Here is an 18,312-nt window from a genome sequence, read left to right on the forward strand (position 1 = left end):
AGGCGAGGCCCCGCCCCCCTACGCCACTTCCTGTGGGCGGGGCCGCGGGCTTCCCCGGAGGTGGAGTATCGGTTAACCACTGTGTGGACTGGAGATCCGCGGGCCGGAACCGCGAGTCGGGGCTCCCCCGCCACACCCCTCTTGGGATTTAAAGGGCCAGGAGGGACTGGGTTGGGCCGAAGTCCGAACTAAGGGAGCGGGCATGAGACGCTGCCCGTGCCGGGGGGGTCTGAACGAGGCAGAGCCCGGGGCGCTGCCGGCAGCGGCCCGCATGGGGCTGGAGGCGCCGCGAGGGGGGCGGCGGCGGCAGCCCGGGCAGCAGCGACTTGGGCCCGGCGCCGGGGGCCCGGCCGGGCGGCCGGAGGGGGGCGGGCCCCGGGTCCGGACCACGGGGTCCTGCCTCCACTCTGAATGCGAGAAGGCCAGCTTCGGGCCTGAATGGGGGACAGACAGACAGACTGAGCCTGAAGCAGCCGGCCTCGGAGCGGAGACAGAGCGGCCCAGTCCAAAGACGGAGCCAGACAGGTCCAGCCCCCGGACACATCCAGAAAGGAGCAGCTACTGGTCAGAGCTGGAGACACCCGGCCCCTGGACGGAGGAGCCTGGCACAGGTGGATTTTGCACGGACCCACGCAGGCCCGGCCTCCAGTCTCGGCCACAGAGGGCCAGACTCTGGACACAACCAAGCGTTGATGGGGCCTGGACCGAGTCAGAAATACATGGGCCACAGACCCAGCCCGAGAGGTCCAAGCCCTGGACGGATCACCCCCGGACCCACCAGAAGAGTTCTGGCCTTCAGACGCAGCCGGAGGGGGCCTGGCGGGAGCTATGCATGGGTGGCTCCAGGACACAACAGGACCCTGAAGGCCCCTGCATAGCGTCTCACACCGATGGCTCCCAGATACAACAGGATACCGAAACCGCCTGGAGACAGGCTGGCACCCACGGTTTCCCAACACAGCAAGCTGCTGACGGCTCCTGGACACAGCCTGGCGCTGGTGATGCACAGACACAAGATACTCATGGACCCCAGACAGAGCCTGGGACAGACTACTTTTTGGGGGAGCCCAACCAAGATGGCCCATTAGCGGAACCAGAACCTGGGCAGTTGCTGACTCACCTGTACTCTCACCTGGGGTATAATTCCCTGACCCCTGTGCCCCGCCTCATCATCACTCCTGAAACCCCTGAGCCTGAGGCTCAGCCAGTGGGACTCCCGTCCCGGGTTGAAGTGGGCAGTGGAGGCTTCTCCTCCGCCTCCTCTTTCGATGAGTCTGAGGATGACGTGGTGGCCGGGGGTGAAGGTGCCAGCGACCCTGAGGACAGGTCTGGGGTGAGTGGGACCCATCCTGCCCTTAAGCCACATCCCTCCAAACCCCTCATTCCCCTGCCTTTGCTTTGAGAAGTTCTCTAGCACCTATCAGCAATTTCATCTCCAGATACTTCTTCCATCCATTTACCCTCTCGCTCTGACAGCTGGGTTACTAACCCTCTGCAGGGACCTGCCTCCTAATCCTCTCACCCTCTCACCCTCTCACCCTCTCACCCTCTCACCCACTGTCTCTCCTTCCCCCGCATCCACTGCCTACAACCCTGAAGTCTCAAATGGACAGCCAGTGGCTGACTTATGCCCAGGAATCATATGATGGTGTGGGTCTGTGTGTGTGTGCACATTTTTCAGCAAGGGTCCATGACTTCTGTTGGATCCTCTGATCTGTGATGTGTGACCCCAAAATCTGAACAGCAATAGTATAGGGGGACAAAAGGTGCACTTTCTACCCCACATTTCTTAGTCTGCGGCCTGTGGCTGTTTTAAGGTGTCCTGAAACTTTACCACCCCTTAGCTCATTCACTTTTATAGGGAGTGAGCCCCCCCCTCCCCCCAGCTTTTATTAGATTCTCAAAGGGCTGTGTAAACCCAAAATGCCCAGGGACACCCCCCAACCTAGCCAGGGACCCTTTAGTCTCCCCAGTGTCCCCCAGCTCCCCAGGGGGCCCCTGGCAGATTCTTGTTTACATCCTCCACCCTCACCCCCAGCTTGGGTGCGGCTCTCTGCTGATGAATCAGGAGGGCTGGCAGGGCAGGTTCAGGAGAGTCAGCAAAGAGTCAGGTGTGAGAGCCTCCCATGGGTCCGCCCACTTGGAAGTCCCATTGTTCTGGGGCCCGTGGCTGGAGTCCACCCTCACCCCCCTCACCCCACATGCCTCCCTGAAGTACGTGCTCACACATGTGGCCACAGATGTGACAGACAGACCTGCCTCAGCCTGCCTATGCCAGAGCAAAGGAGTTGACCCATGGGCTGTCTGCCATTGCTGTTCCCTCTGCCTACTCTCACCTCTGGCATCTTAGAACAGCTGAGCCGGAAGAGGGTGAAAAAAAACCCATTCATGCCCAGCCCTGTGGTGAGCTTCTTGCTCGTATTAACTCATTTAATTCTCATACAGCAGCCCTAGGAGGTAAATGCTCTTCTCATCTCATTTTATAGATGAGGAAACTGAGGCACAGAGAGGTCAAAGACACTTGTCTAAAGGCACACACGTTGGAAGACGCAGAGCTGAGATTCAGACCCTTACTAAATACAGGCACTTTTCTAAGTGCTTTATATGTGTTAACTCTTTTTTAAGAGAGGAAGAGAGAAGGAGAGGGAGAGATAGAAACATCGATGAGAGAGAATCATTGATTGGCTGCCTCCTGTATGCCCACTACGGGGGTTTGAGCCCTGACCATGAATTTAATTGTGACCTCCTGGTTCATAGGTTGATGCTCAACCACTGAGCCATGCCGGCCGGGCTGTGTGTTAACTCTGAATCCCTATAACAGCACTATAAGATTGGGATTATTATTTCCATTTTACAGATCAGGAAACTGACGCCTAGAGTGGTGAAGTCACTTGCTTAGGTTGGCCAAGTCTGGTTGGAGCCAGAACTGAGAATTTTAACTCATTTCTGGCTGAGTTTAAAACCCAGTTATTTTTATTCATTTATTTTAATCCTCACCCAAGGAGTGAGGATATTTTTTCCATTGATTTTTAGAGAGAGTGGAAGGGGAGAGAGTGAGAGTAGAGAAAGAAACATCAATCCGAGATTGACACATGGATCGGTTGCCTTCTGTACATGCCTTGACCAGGGGTGGGGATCGAACCTGCAACCCAGGTACATGCCCTTGACCAGGAATGGAACCTGAGACCCTCCGGTGCCCAGGCCAACGGTCTCACCACTGAGCCATGTTAGCCAATGCTAAAACTGAGTTATTTTAACCCCTGCGGTGTGTGGATCCTCCCTAATTTACTTTCCTCCAGGTTTCCTGTCTCCACCTTTTTCTCATCCTTCCAGAATCTTCCTCCATGGCTCACCTCTGATCAACTTTTGAACTTTGTCTGCTCCAGTGCCTCTGAAAGCTCCCCAGGGCCTTCCTGATAGCGATCAGGAGTTCAGTACTGTGTTCAGAGCTTCCTGTCTCCAGGCTCCTTCCCATGTTCAGCTTCCCTTCTCCCCCCACCTCCTGCTGTAACAAAGCCGAAGTACACACTGTTCCTCGAACACCCTGCCGCCATCCTGCCTCCACTCATTGCTCAAGCTGTTCCTGCTGCGCAGAATACCCTTGCTTCCTTCTCTCTTCATTTTGAAATCCCATCTGACCTTAAAAGTCCAGCTACTTTCTTCTTTTCCTCCCTCCTCCCTTTTCACATCCATTCCATCCTCCTAATCAGACAAAAACAGTCCCTGAGCCTCTACAATGTGCCAGGCCCTGTGTTGGCTTTGTGGGGGACACAGCAGTGATCAAGACACACCTCATGGAGCTCCCAGGGCCATGAAAGGGACAAACCCCTCCACCAGGTTGTGTCAGCTTAGAGTGGTCTGGGCTGGGATGGAGTAAGCCCAGAGGGTTGTGGGAGTCCAGAGGAGGTGACTGGCTAGACCTGGGGTATCAGAGAGGGCTTCCTGGAGGAGAGGGCATGTGAGCTGAGACCATCAGGAAACCATCTGAGAAAGCTCAGATTAGCCATCAGATCTAAGAAAAAAGAGAAAAGATATGAAACCTGCTTATGATTAAAAAAATAAAAATAAATGGTTGCAACCAACCTCCTTCAATCCTAGCAACATTTTTGGAGCGCCTGTTGTGTGCCAGGCCATGGGCTAGGACACAGTCATAATCATGACAACCCCAGCCCCTGCCCTCAGAGCTTGTTAGCAGGGTTGCAGACAGGCCTTTGGGGGATCTTGTACTTACTGGAGTAAGTGGGCTTGGCTCACCCCACGCCCAGGTCAGGGGAGGGTCAGACCAGAGGTAGAGAGAACTGTGTGTTTAGGCAAGTGCCTACCTCCCTCTGAGCCTTCGTTTCTTCCTCTGTAACAGTCAGGAATTCTCCTGGGGTTGTATGTTTAGGGTTAAGTAGGTTATGGCACACTGAGTCTTTGTCATTATGCCTGGAATGTTCCAGGTGCTTAGTAAACAGGAACCTTTATTAATCACCTCCTCTCCACTCCTGCGAACTGGAGGGGGTAGGGGGTAGGGAATAGGTCTTCCTGAGTCCTGCAGTCCAGCACCCTGACTCTGCTGACCTTCCCCCTCAATTAGATGTTTGATAGGGAGCTGGGCTCTGAGGGATGGGAGAGAGCATGCCCTTGACCCTGGGATGGTGGGGGATAGGAGGGATGAGCACACAGCCTCTCTGGAGATGATCCGTCCTCCCAGTACTTGCTAAGGATCTGCTGTGGGCTTGGAGCAAAGAATGCATTTGTGTGTGCACGCGCGCGCAAGGGAATCAGACACACAGTCTCAAGAAGCGCTTAGTTGAGGCAACATGATACAACTATCTCCATGTTACAGATGAGGAAACTGGGCCCAGCGAGGGAAGGTAACTTGCCCAGGGTCACTCACAAATAAAGAGCAGAACTGTTTGCTTCTCTGGTTTTCTATTACTCTCTCTTTCTCTCTGTTCCCTGCTTCTGTCTTTTTCTTTCTCTGCCATTACTTTGTATCTGTCTCCCTTTCTGTGTCTTCTGGTAACTCAGTGTCCGTCTCCGTGTTATTCAGAATGGGTCAGGATTTGCTGTAGTAACAGACAACCCAAAACTTAGTGATTTGGAGAAACAAAGGATTATTTTTGTTCATCCTTCATGTTGACCATAGTCAGTGGTGGGTGAGGGGGCTGAGGAAGTCCCCGTTTTCTTTCCACTCTTTCTACAACAGGAGAAAGAACATAGAGAGTCACACAGTGGCTTTAAGGCTTCCACCCAAAAGTGACACTTCTGCTCATAGTTCATTGGCCACAGCAAGTCAAAAACTCTAAGTTCAAGAGGGCAGGGACCAAAAAAAAAAAAAAAAAAAAAAAAAAAGAGGGCAGGGACAGCACGTCCAGCGTGGCTCAGTGATTGAGTATCTGCCTATGAACCAGGAGGTCACGGTTTGATTCTCAGCCAAGGCACATGCCCAGGTTGCGTGCGATCCCCAGTGTGGGGTGTGTAGGAGGCAGCCGATCAATGATTCTCTCTCACCGTTGATGTTTCTATCTCTCTCTCCCTCTCCCTTCCTCTCTGAACTCAATTTAAAACAAAAGGAGGGCAGGGATGTGCCTGTGAGGGGAAGGGCTGACGCTGGTGGTGAGCAGCTCATGACTGCTGCAGTCTCTGTCCACATCTCTCTGTCCCTGTCATCACTTTGTCATCTGTCTCAGTGTCTTCTCTCTGTGGTGTGGCCTCCGTTCATCAAGCCCTGCCTCTGTCATCGTCCCTGTTAAAGTCCCCCTTGGTTTTTGGACAGTAATGAGGCTTCCGAGTTTTTGGTGTGTGTACGTATGTGGGGGGAGGCTTGGGGGGTTGCTTGGTACTGCAACAAAGATAGGCCTATCTTTACTCTGGAGGACAGAGAGACAGATACAAAGGGAGTGATGACAGGAAGAAATGGAAAGGGACTCTTCCCCACCTTTGTGGAGGCCTTTGAGGGAGATTGTGATTATTGGAGTAAGTGAGCTTGGCTCGCCCCAGCCATCTTGGGGGCATTGATCTCAGGAAGAACCTGGACCTTGGAAAGTCCCAGGTCCACCTCATTCCCTTGATGGAAATATCTGCATCCCCTTCCCTTCTCGGCCTCAGTCCTGACCCCACGCTGCTCTGCCCCACACAGAACAAATCCTGGAAGAAGCTGAAGACAGTTCTGAAGTATTCGCCCTTCGTGGTCTCCTTCCGAAAACACTACCCTTGGGTCCAGCTGTCCGGACATGCTGGTGAGAGCAGGGGGTGGTGGAGGGCAGGGGCCAGACAAGGCTGGGCAGAGACGCCGCCTGACTGGGGACAGAAAGCTCCAGAGCGACTCTCTGTAGTTTAGCTCCCCATCTGTGAAATGGGCTTGGTGACAGCCCATCTCATGGGTGTTATTGGAAGTGCTTAGGCCTGGGCTGGGCGATCGATGCATCAGAGCTGAGGGCTGTTCCCTGTTATCCCAATGTTGGTTGGTGTGTGTGTGTGTGTGTGTGTCCTTGGCCCTGGGGACAAGTGGGCCTCGACTTAAATCCTAGGTCTGCTCTTTATTTGTGAGCGACCCTGGGCAAGTTACTTTCCCTCGCTGGGCCCAGTTTCCTTATCTGTAACATGGAGATAATTGTCCCTCCCTTGCCGAGTTAACTGAAGGGTTAAAATAAAAATGTATGTTGAGACTGAAACACAGGCCCCTCATGTATGGAAATTATCATTCCCCGTCCTTGCCCCATGTCCAGAGCTTAGGAGGCCCTCAGTAAACACCAGTTATAATGGTTTCTTCCCAGGGCCTAGCACAATGCTGAGCATATGCCTATAGCATTTTTAGTAAAGGTCTAGATAGTAAGTAAACTACTCAACTTTATGGTGGCTGCATGAACTCAGCCATAGATAATACATAAACATGTGTGCCTGTGTTCCAATAAGACTTTATTTACAAAATTGGGTAGTGGGCTTGATTAAACAAACCTTACCCAGCAGCAAAGAAAGACAGTAAGAGAACTCACCTACCTTATTCATCCTTAGAGCTGAGTCAGAGAAAAGGCAAGGCCCCCCTAAAACTGTAAACACAGGCTTGCCATCAATATGTGTTCTAGTTACTATTACTGAGTCTAAAATAACTCAAAAACCCACAAAACTCAAAATTTAATGGTAGTTAAAAAAATTAGTGAAATAAAAGTACCATATTATTACACTCATAGGCTTTGGGGTTGGGAATTCAGACAGGGCATGGCAGGGATGGCTTGTTGCTGCTCTGTGATATCTGGGAACTCAGCTAGGACAACTTGAAGGCTGCAAGCTGGAAACTTGGAGGGTTACTCACTCACAGGCCTGGCAATTGATATTGACTATTGGCTGGGTCTCGGTTGGGACTCCTGGCTGGAAAGCCTGGTTGTGGCTTCTTCATGTAGCTGCTTGGGCTTCCTCACAGTATGGTGGCCTTGAGAAGCAAAAGTTTTTTGTGTGTGTGTTTTTTAAGTTCATTTTAATATATTTTTATTTATTTCAGAGAGGAAAGGTAAGGGAGAGAGACATAGGAACATCAATGATGAGAGAGAATCATTGATCGGCTGCCTCCTGCACACCCCCTACTGGGGATAGAACCCATAACCCGGGCATATGCCCCTGACTGGAATCAAACCCGGGACCCTTCAGTCCACAGGCCAATGCTCTGTCCACTGAGCCAAACCAGACAGGGCGAGAAAGCAAAAGTTTTTACATGACAGCTCAGGACGGCAAAGTGTCTCTGCCAACAAAGTGGAAGTTGCATCTCCTTACATGACCTAGACCCATGGTCAGCAAACCGTGGCTCGCGAGCCACATGCGGCTCTTTGGCCCTTTGAGTGTGGCTTTTCCACAAAATACCACATGCGGGCGTGCATGTACAGTGCGATTGAAACTTTGTGGTCCATGCGCAGAAGTCGGTATTTTGTGGAAGAGCCGGTATTTTGGGGAAGAGCCACGCTCAAGGGGCCAAAGAGCCGCATGTGGCTTGCGAGCCGCAGTTTGCCGAGCCGCAGTTTGCCGACCACTGACCTAGACTCTGAGGTCACACAGTGCTGCTTCTGCCATTAAGCCCTCCAAGATTCAAGGGGAGAAGAATGAGATTCCACTTCTTTTTTTTTTTTTATATATATATTTTATTGATTTTTTACAGAGAGGAAGGGAGAGAGATAGAGAGTTAGAAACATCGATGAGAGAAACATCGATCAGCTGCCTCCTGCACATCTCCCACTGGTGATGTGCCCGCAACCCAGGTACATGCCCTTGACCGGAATCGAACCTGGGACCTCTCAGTCCGCAGGCCGACGCTCTATCCACTGAGCCAAACCGGTTTCGGCAGAGATTCCACTTCTTGCTGGAGATTGGCAAAATTCTAGAAGAGTATGTGGGACAGGAACTATTATTGTACCATCTTTGGAAAATATAACCTGAAAATCCAATCTGCCTCAGTAAGAATTGTAATTCTAATCTATACTAAGTATCTGCATGGTCCAAGAAATGCTAGATTTGTAAATTAACTTAAATAGGCCCCAGTTGTTGGCACTCTGGGACTCCAGGCAGAAACAAATGCATATCTGCTCTGGAGAGTCAGGTTCTGGACTCAGATCTCACAAAAATTCCCACAGCTTATTGTGAGCATATAGTCCCAAATTACAAAACAAATGAGGACACAATCTGCTGTGAAGAGGACTTTGTCTAAACAAAGAGCAGAAATAGGCTCTTTCCTTGCGACCCCTGGCCACGATTTTGAGAATTGCAGGGAAGGAGAGAAAGTGCTGCAGAACTGCCAGGCAAAATGACAGTGTCCAGGATCTGATACATGCAGGAGATGGGGGATTCTCTTGCTGATACAGTTTCTGACTCTCATTGACTGTGCCTCTCCTAGGGAACTTCCAGGCGGGAGAGGATGGTCGGATTCTAAAGCGTTTCTGTCAGTGTGAGCAGCGCAGCCTGGAGCAGCTGATGAACGACCCCCTGCGGCCTTTTGTGCCAGCCTACTATGGTGTGGTGCAAAGGGATGATCAGGCCTTCAACCAGATGGAAGATCTTTTGGCGGACTTTGAGGGCCCCTCCATCATGGACTGCAAGATGGGCAGCAGGTGGGGTCAGGGACAGCCCTGAGGCAGAGGTGGAGGGTCAGGGGTGGGCATTTTCCCCCCCCTTGATTTTTAGAGAGAGTGGAATGGAAGGAGAGAGAGAGAGAGAGAGAGAGAGAGAGAGAGAGAGAGAGAGAGAGAAGAAATAGAAGAAACATTGATTGGTTGCCTCCCGCAGTGCCCTGACCGGGACCTGGGATCATTGAACCTGCAACCTAGGTACATGCCCTTGACCGGGAATCGAACCCGAGACCATTTGGTGTGTGGGCTGATGCTCCAACCACTAAGCCACACCAGTCAGGGCAGGGGTGGGCATTTTTTAAGTTAGTGCCAAGTTAGCCTTTAAAGTAGTTGTACCACCAGCAGTGTGTGAGAGTTCCAGTTATTCCATCTTCTCACCAACACTTTATGGCTTTATTTCTATTTGTTTGATGACCAAAGAAGAGTGTTAGGCCATTTGAAAGGTGCCTGTTTGAATACTTTGCCCATTTTTCTGTTGGGCTATCATTTTCTTTTTGACTTGTAATTCTTTTATTTTTCTTTTTTTTTTGTAGTTCTTCTTTTTTTAAAGATATATTTTATTGATTTTTTACAGAGAGGAAGGGAGAGGGATAGAGAGTTAGGAATATCGGTGAGAAAGAAACATCGATCAGCTGCCTCCTGCACACCCCCTACTGGAGATGTGCCCGCAACCAAGGTACATGCCCTTGACCGGAATCGAACCGGGACCCTTCAGTCCGAAGGCCGACGCTCTATCCACTGAGCCAAACTGGTCAGGGCTATTTGTAATTCTTTTTATGTTCTGGATACAAGTCCTTTGTTGGAAATATACACACACCTACCTGCACATTCTCCAACCTCCCATTTCACTCTCTTAGTACTGTCTTTTGATAAAGAGAATACTTTTAATTTAGTCCAGTTAGTCAACTTTTTTCATTATGGTTAGTAGCTTTGTGTTGGTGTTTTTTTTCTAATATATTTTTATAAAGAGGAAGGGAGAGGGAGAGAGAAAGAAGCATCGATGATCAAAACATTGATGATGGCTGCCTCCTGCATGCCCCCTACTGGAGATCCAGTCCACAACCTGGGCATGTGTCCTGACCAAGAATCAAACCAGCAACCTTTTGGTGCATGGTAGAATGACCAACCGAGCCACACTTGGCCAGGGAGCGCTTTGTGTTTTAGAAATGCCTACTTTGTCACATCCTCTGTGTCCCAGGACCTACCTGGAGGAGGAGCTGGTGAAGGCTCGGGAACGGCCCCGGCCCCGCAAGGACATGTATGAGAAGATGGTGGCCGTGGATCCCAGGGCCCCCACCCCTGAGGAGCATGCGCAGGGTGCTGTCACCAAGCCCCGCTATATGCAGTGGAGGGAGACTGTGAGCTCAACCTCCACCCTGGGCTTCCGCATTGAGGGCATCAAGGTGAGGTCCAGGAGTTGCTAGCCTGTCGCTAGAGGACTATATCTAGGCAGGGCTTCTCAGGAACACGGGTGTCAGGAAAAACTGGAAAGAAGCAAGATCTGGGAAAAGAGTAGCAGACTGCAGAAGATGAAAAGATGGGGCTAGGAGAGGTCCTGCTTCTCTCACCCCCACATCCATCAGTGACCAAGTTTTGTTTATCCCTCTGCCTGAGCATCTCGATTCCATCTTCTTTCCTCCCCATCGCCCTGTTCTAATCTGGCCCTGTCTTCTCCTGCCTCAGCCTCCTCTGATCCATTGTCCAACAGAGCAGCTGGAGCGATCCTTTTTCCCCCTTATGGAGAAAGATTTTTCTCCTTCCTTCCTTCCTTTTTTTCTTTTTGTAAATTAAATCTAATTTTTTAAATAAGTAGTCACACCATTCAAAAGTCAAAATTATGTTATAAAAGGGTGTGCAGAGGAAATCTCTCTGCTGACCCTGTGGCTGTCCTTCCCATTCTGTCCCTCCACCTCCCACCTACTCACAGGGAATCACTTTATAAGTTTCTTATTTTACTTCCTGCAAATGCAGCCAAATGCAATTGCATATCCTAAAAATTCCACCCTTCTTTACACAAAAGGTGGCATAGTCCTAGATAATTCCCATATCGTTCCATAGAGAGTTTCCTCTTTCTTTTCTTTCTCTCTTGAACTGTAATAGCTTTATGTGGATGTGCCATAGTCCCCTATAGATGGCCACCCGGGTTGCTTCCATTTTTTGCCATTACAAACAACGCCTCAATGGATCACTTTCAATGTAAGACATTTTGCAAGCATGAAGATTTAGCTGTAGACTAGATTCCCAGAAGCAGGACAACTGGGTCAATGATGAAATGCATTGGGAATGTTGCTAGAGATTGCCGAACCCCTTCCATAGGTGTTGTATCATTGTGCATTCCACCAGCAATTTTTGAGAGTGCCTGCCTCCCCATGGCCTCCCCGGATAGATCCGGGTGTGTCATTTTTCTATTTGAAACCTTTCAGTGGCTCCCTAGAACCCTCCATCGTCTAGCCTCATTTCTCATCCCTCTCTTCCTCCTTCAGGCCACAGTGAAGCTTCATTTCCTTGAAAGGGTCCTGCTCCCCTGCCACAGAGCCTCTGCCCATGCTGTTCCCTCTGACAGGGCTGTTCTTCCCTCTACTGTTCCCCCAGTTGGCTTCCAGTCATTTTTCTGTCTTTTCACTTCCTCCTTACCGCCTCATAACTCCCTGTACTCCTTCATTATTCCTATCTCCCTTTGTGATGCTCTTATTCAATATCTTTCTCCCTCATCTGACTGTGTCTGTCCTGTTACCTCCATGTTAGCAGTGCCCACCCGGTACCTGGCACAGCATGACAGTACGACTCACGTGGTCCTCTCAGAGATAAAAAATAACATTAGTCTCATTTATTTATTTTATTTTATTTTTTAAAATATATTTTATTGATTTTTTACAGAGAGGAAGGGAGAGGGATAGAGTTAGAAACATCGATGAGAGAGAAACATCGATCAGCTGCCTCCTGCACACCTCCCACTGGGGATGTGCCTGCAACCAAGGTACTTGCCCTTGACCGGAATCGAACCTGGGACCTTTCAGTCCTCAGGCTGATGCTCTGTCCACTGAGCCAAACCGATTAGGGCAGTCTCATTTATTGAGTGCTTGTTTACTATGTGCCAGGCACTGTGCTATGCATCCTACACACCCAATCTCTTCTATTCCTACTATTTTTAGCACAATTCCCATTTCCTAGATGAGGAAACTGAGGTTGACAGGTAATGTGACTTGCTTAAAGCCACCCAGCTAGGAAGTAGTAGAGTCACAATTCAAAGCCAGATTTACCCTCCTCCAGAGCACATCTGGCTAGACTGGTTCAACTAGGGGGCTCAGGTTAGACTTGGAAGGACTAGCTGCTCAGGAGTGTGACTTGGGGCTGGGTTGATCTGACCTGGGCAGGTGGGCTGGCTTCTGCTGAACAGCAGATGAATGTGGAGGCAGGCAGGTGGCCCCAGGAAGTGCCTTGGGCTGGTTGGTGTTGGGCATGGGAAGGCAAGTTATGACACTGGGCCTTCAATCTTTGTCCTGCAGAAAGCCGATGGGACCTGCAACACCAACTTCAAGAAGACACAGGAGCTGGAGCAAGTGACAAAGGTGTTGGAGGATTTTGTGGATGGGAACCATGGAATCCTGGTGAGTGGGACACCCATGCCCCAAACTTAGTTCAGGGCCACCACCATCATTGTTGCCCCCGTGTTTGCTTGGGGCTGGGTTGGCTGGTACTGGCTGGTGTTGCTCATCCTCTGGGTCAGCGGGTGGCTTGGCCAGAGCTGGATTTCTAAGATTGCCTGCTCCTGTATCCGGAAGCCTCAGATGATGACTCCTCCCCTTGTCTCTAATGATCCAGCAGGCTAGTCTGGGCTGTTCTCACAGTGGAAGCTGGTGGCCAAGAGAACAAACGAAAATGCAAGGCCTCTTGATGGCTAAGACACCCTCATTTCTGCCATGTTCTATTGGCCAGAGCAAGTCATGACCAAGCCTAGATTAGAGAGTAACAGACTCCACCTCTTTATGGGAGGAGCTGCTGGGAGTTATGGGTATTCATGTAATCTACTAACCTTACCCTGTCTGTGCCACCCCTATATTTCCAACCTCCTCTCCCATTTTCCCCAGGGCTCCCCTTTTTCCATCCTGGCCGGGTATGGGACAAGGTCAGATCTCAAGGTGGGTAAGGACTCCCTAAGTCCCTGTGCTAACCAAGAAACTCTCCCTCTCAAACAGAGAAAGTATGTGGCACGCCTAGAAGAACTCCGAGAAGCTCTGGAGAACTCCCCCTTCTTCAAGACCCATGAGGTGTGAGCCCCGGCCCCCAGGGGAGCAGAGTGTATATGTGTGAGGTGGGGGTGGGTTGAGGAGAAATCACTGGCAGAATTAAGCTAAAGCAATTTAAAAGGAGACCTATGTTTTGGGGCTTGCCTTTTCAGAGTAGGCAGCACAAGGGATTTCAAGGAGGTGGGACAGCTAGGAGCATGGACTGCAGCCAGGCGGCCTGGAATGAGGCTGGCTCTGCTGTGTGACCTGTCAGGCCTCAGTTGCCTCCTAAGATAGGGAGGAACAATATCTTCCTTACTGGGCTGCTTCCTTACGGGTGTGAGACTAGCAACTATTGAACACCATTTGGAGCATAAAAGCACATTTAACCCCTAGCTCTTACAATTACTTTATAATCATAATTATTTACAATTATTGTTACCTGCATTCTTTGTTCAGTGCCCCCCACCCCCACCCCTTCCAAAGCCTGTCTCTTTGGAAGCGTTCATCTCTTTGGGGTTGTCTCAGAAGGTCTGGGAAGTGGTGACATCCTCTCCTCCCCTCTGTCCAAGCTCTTCCCTCCCCACGCCCAAGCCCTCTCACCTTCTCCTGGCTATCACTAACTTCTGGGAGAGCCCTGATCTTGGAATCAGGCTGGCCTCGGTTTGGACCCCAGTTCTGCAGGTCTGTCTACTGACCTGCAGGATGGGATTACGGAGTGCCTGCCTCCTACACAACATGAAGGTTAAGTGGATTAATACAGGGAAAGTGCAGCCCATAGTAAACCTTCAGTATGTGCCAGCTGTTACTGTCACTTCTCTTATCAAACAATACCCTCATTGTCATTGTCACTGCCTTTGGGCTTTACACACAAGTCACAAAGAGGAGGCCTGGGGAGCCCATCTCATCTGTCCTGGTGTTTGGTTTTACCCACTTGGTGACTTAACTTTTTAAAAAAATATATTTTTATTGATTTTGGAGAGGAAGGGAGAGGAAGAGAGATAAACATCAATGATGAGAGAGAATCATTGATCAGCTGCCTCCTGCACGCTCCCTACTGGGTATCTAGTATGCAACCCGGGCATGTGCCCTTGACCAGAATCAAACCCTACACCCTTCAGTCCCCAGGCCAATGTTCTATCCACTGAGCCAAAGCAGCTAGGGCAGGGGTCCTCAAACTTTTTAAACAGGGGGCCAGTTCACTGTCCCTCAGACTGTTGGAGGGCCGGACTATAGTTTAAAAAAAAACTATCAACAAATTCCTATGCACACAGCAGCGGCAAAAACACCCGGCAGGCCGGATAAATGTTTTCGGCGGGCCGCATGTGGCCTGCAGGCCATAGTTTGAGGATCCCTGAGCTAGGGTGTGACTTTACATTTTAAAAGATGAGTTGCCAACATTTAAAACGTGGGCCTTCCCAACAAAATCAGGGTTTCCAGTTTCCCTTGGCACATTGGGAGATGTGGCAACACTGGGCCGCTCGCCACATGCCAACAGCCGTCCAGAGCGGGGGAACATCTGCTTCTCCTCACAGGTGCCCACTCACCTGCCCCATCATCTAGGTTCCCTGGGGAGAGTGCAGTTTGCAATAGGTTAGGAAAAGGGAAGGGTGTGCAAATGTGGAGTCAGATGAAGGCAAGAAAACTGCTATTTCTCATTAGAAAAACAAAACCAGCATCTCTGAAGGCTGCATCCCAACCTCACAGGCACTTGATAAGTGTGTAGATCAGTGGTCGGCAAACTCATTAGTCAACAGAGCCAAATATCAACAGTACAACGACTGAAATTTCTTTTGAGAGCTGAATTTTTTAAACTTAAACTATATGGGTAGGTACATTGTTATTAACTTAATTAGGGTACTCCTAAGCTGGCCTTTGCTAAAAACGTCCTCAATCTGATTGAGGTACGTTTGCTGAGGTTGACCCTTTGCAACTCTCCCATCCACACTCATCTTGGATACTTGTTTCGTCTATCTCCTTTCCGAAAACCGACTTCTGCGCACGGACTACGAAGTTTCAATCGCACTGTATGTGCGTGCCCGCACGTGGTATTTTGTGGAAGAGCCACATTCAAGGGGCCAAAGAGCCGCGTGTGGTTCGCGAGCCGTGGTTTGCCGACCACTGGTGTAGATCATAGAAGGCTGCCAGTGATCCCAGGAGGTAGGGCTGTGACCACCACCCCCATTCTATCGATGAGGAAACCGAGGCCTGGAGAAAGGAAGCCGCTTGCCTGGGGTTATCAACAGCAATTAGAAAGTGGAAAGCATGATCTACTTTCTCAGTCCCCACTGGGCTCTCCTGATCCATTCAGGATCCTGCAGGCATTGGCGTTTATGCCTCAGCTTGAAAAACAATACCAGTTAACATCTGCTGTGCATTTGCCATAATGGCAAGTGTTCTAAGTGCTTTATATGACCAGTTCATACATGTAATATGCACAGCACCCTTACAGGTAAACAGTACTATTATTCCGTTATTCCCACGTTGTATATCAGGAGGCAGAGGCAGAGAGGTTAAGCCACCTACCCAAGGCATAACAGCCTATAAGTAGCAGAGTCAGGATTTGAACTCAGCCACCCTGCTCAGATGCCCCTTGGGGAGGAGACCCTGGCCAATGCTTGCTTTGTCCCTAACCTCCCGTCTGCCTCCCTGCAGGTGGTGGGCAGCTCCCTGCTCTTTGTGCATGACCACACTGGCCTGGCCAAGGTTTGGATGATCGACTTTGGCAAGACAGTGGCTCTGCCTGACCATCAGACACTCAACCACCGGCTGCCCTGGGCTGAGGGTAATCGTGAAGACGGCTACCTCTGGGGCCTGGACAACATGATTCGCCTTCTTCAGGGGCTGGCCCAGAGCTGACCCGCTTGCCTTTGCGAGGATTCTTTATTGGATGGTACTCAGCTGGCTGGAGGAGCCCTGAGGTGTGCAGGGGCCAGAGTTCAGCCACGGAGGCACTGACCTCTGGGACAGGAGAGGTTGTGGCACACCGCTCAAGCCCAGTGTGGAAGATCTGAAGGGCCTTGGAGACCAAGTAGCACCCAGCCTTTTCATGATCCAGGGGTTGTAAGGACTGGAGAGGGGACATGACGTGGCACAATTCCCATTTCCTAGATGGGTCAGAACCAGACTGGGTCCTCTGGCCAGCCAGGAAGGTTCCAGAGGGGCTGCTGGAGGCCACAACTAAACCATACATCCTAAAACAACACCATTCAGATGTTGTAGGCTACAGGCCTGACACATGCCTCTCACAACAGGAATGACTGTGATCACTACTCCTTGTCAGCCCCCTCCGGCTATGAGCTGGCTCTGATGCCAGGGACCAATCAGCTTCATCTGTGGTGCCCCAGAACCAGACCTTATTTGTGAGCAAATGCAGGAGCTGCTGTCTGCCTGGGAGCATTATGGCCCCCCATCTCTTCTTCGGAGGGCCCTTCAGGTGCTGACAGAAGCTCTGAGAAGGGTGTGACACCATGGGACTGGCCTGAGAGCTGATGCTGCTGAGCAGAGCCCAGTTCACCCTGTCCTGCCCTCCCATGGCCCCATGGGATCCTCCCTGCTCCTGGGAGAGCTCTGCTGACCCCCTGCAGACCAAAACCACGGCCACATCCTGTGCCAGCACTGTGACCAGCACAACCTCATTCCTCTGGCACCATCTCAGCTTTGGGACTTCCTCCCCTTACCCTGTGAGGTCTCCTTCCTCCCAGCTGACGGAGGTGGCAGGGGCAGGGAAGCTGGCTTGGAACCAGAGCTACCTTCCTTTGGTGGCCTGCACCTCACAGCCCTTGCGTGGGAAGTGCCCTGCTTGTGTCAGAGGCTCAGGGTGGGTGGGGCTGCTGGCTGTGACCCCAGGCTCCCAACCTGGTCCAAACCAAAGCCCCTCTTCCTTCCCTCTCCTCCTGTACTTGTAACTGGCTTCCTGGCCCACAGGGCTGGGCTGGGGAGGACAGGCAGCTCCCTCTTTCTGAGTCAAAACTCTAATGTAGTCTTCCAGGGCTCAGGAGGCATGTTCCTTTTCTATGGACCTTTATACTTATTTATACAAGAGAGACAGGTAGTTGTTAGACGGGGCAGTGCAGGGGAACTGGAGACAACATCGCTTCACTGCCTTCCCCCAACGACCCCCTAATAAACAGGACATTCAAAGCCAACTTTGTGGGATTTTTTTTTTTTTTAAATCTGGAGAATGTGGGCTCAAAGCTCAGGACAGCGATCACTGTGGTCTGGGGTAGATGCAGGCTTGGAGGTTCCTGAGCTGCCCCTCTTGTGCCTCACTCTGCTGGATAAGGCAGGACAACTGTGGTGACCAAGACAGTGCCGAGCCCTCCCAGGAGTTTACCAGACAGAGTGCCAGTCCCTGCTGTGAGGGCTGCGAAGGGGAAGTGCAGGTGGAGGGATTAGGGCTGGGATGGAGGATTCCCCACTTCTGGTTAGAAACACTACACTACAGAAACAAAAAGCACTATACTGGTACTATATAGTCTCTCTAAAGTCCCTTTGTACTGAAGACACAGCAGTGGTTAACACAGATCTGTTCCTCCCCTTTTGGAGGGGAGGCAACAGGTATTCATGAAACTAATCTCTATCTACTGATCTATTTATATCTGCGAAAGTACTAACTGCCTGATTTGAATCCTGACCGTCATTTGCCAAGCTATGTGACCTTAAGCCAGTGACTGCACTCCTCCGAGCCTTAGTCTCTCCATCTGTAAAATGGGGAGGACCTAGTGCCTTCCTTATAGGACTGGAGGATTTAATGAGTTAACATAGGTAAAGGGGTTGGCACATTTAACTGCTCTTAGAAACATTTCTTCTTGTTTTTTAAGGAGAACAGAGGTGGGGAGGGGTTTAGCCCTGACTGAGGGAACCTTCCTTGAGGAAGTGATAATGAGCCAAGATGGTGTAGGTGTTCAGACCAAATCACCCCAAGATGTGCCTCTGTGGTATGTGGGTTGTTGTGAGCTAGGGCAACCAAGACACCACAAGCTCAA

The 18,312-nt window shown here is 50.7% G+C and overlaps 1 protein-coding gene across 1 annotated transcript; it reads left to right on the plus strand.

Annotated features, from left to right (window-relative positions):
* Positions 1 to 202: 202 nt before the first annotated feature.
* Positions 203 to 17,471, plus strand: ITPKC (inositol-trisphosphate 3-kinase C; the record flags this gene model as incomplete). Its single annotated transcript, XM_081107555.1, has 7 exons — positions 203 to 1,333; positions 6,128 to 6,227; positions 8,867 to 9,080; positions 10,297 to 10,501; positions 12,605 to 12,706; positions 13,295 to 13,366; positions 15,980 to 17,471. 7 exons carry the CDS (start codon positions 203 to 205, stop codon positions 16,181 to 16,183), a joined length of 2,028 nt encoding a protein of 675 aa, XP_080963681.1. The 3' UTR covers positions 16,184 to 17,471.
* Between the last annotated feature and the right edge of the window lie 841 nt (positions 17,472 to 18,312).

Source organism: Myotis nattereri (assembly GCF_964212035.1).
Source record: "Myotis nattereri genome assembly, chromosome: 15".
NCBI classification, from domain to species: Eukaryota; Metazoa; Chordata; class Mammalia; order Chiroptera; family Vespertilionidae; genus Myotis; species Myotis nattereri.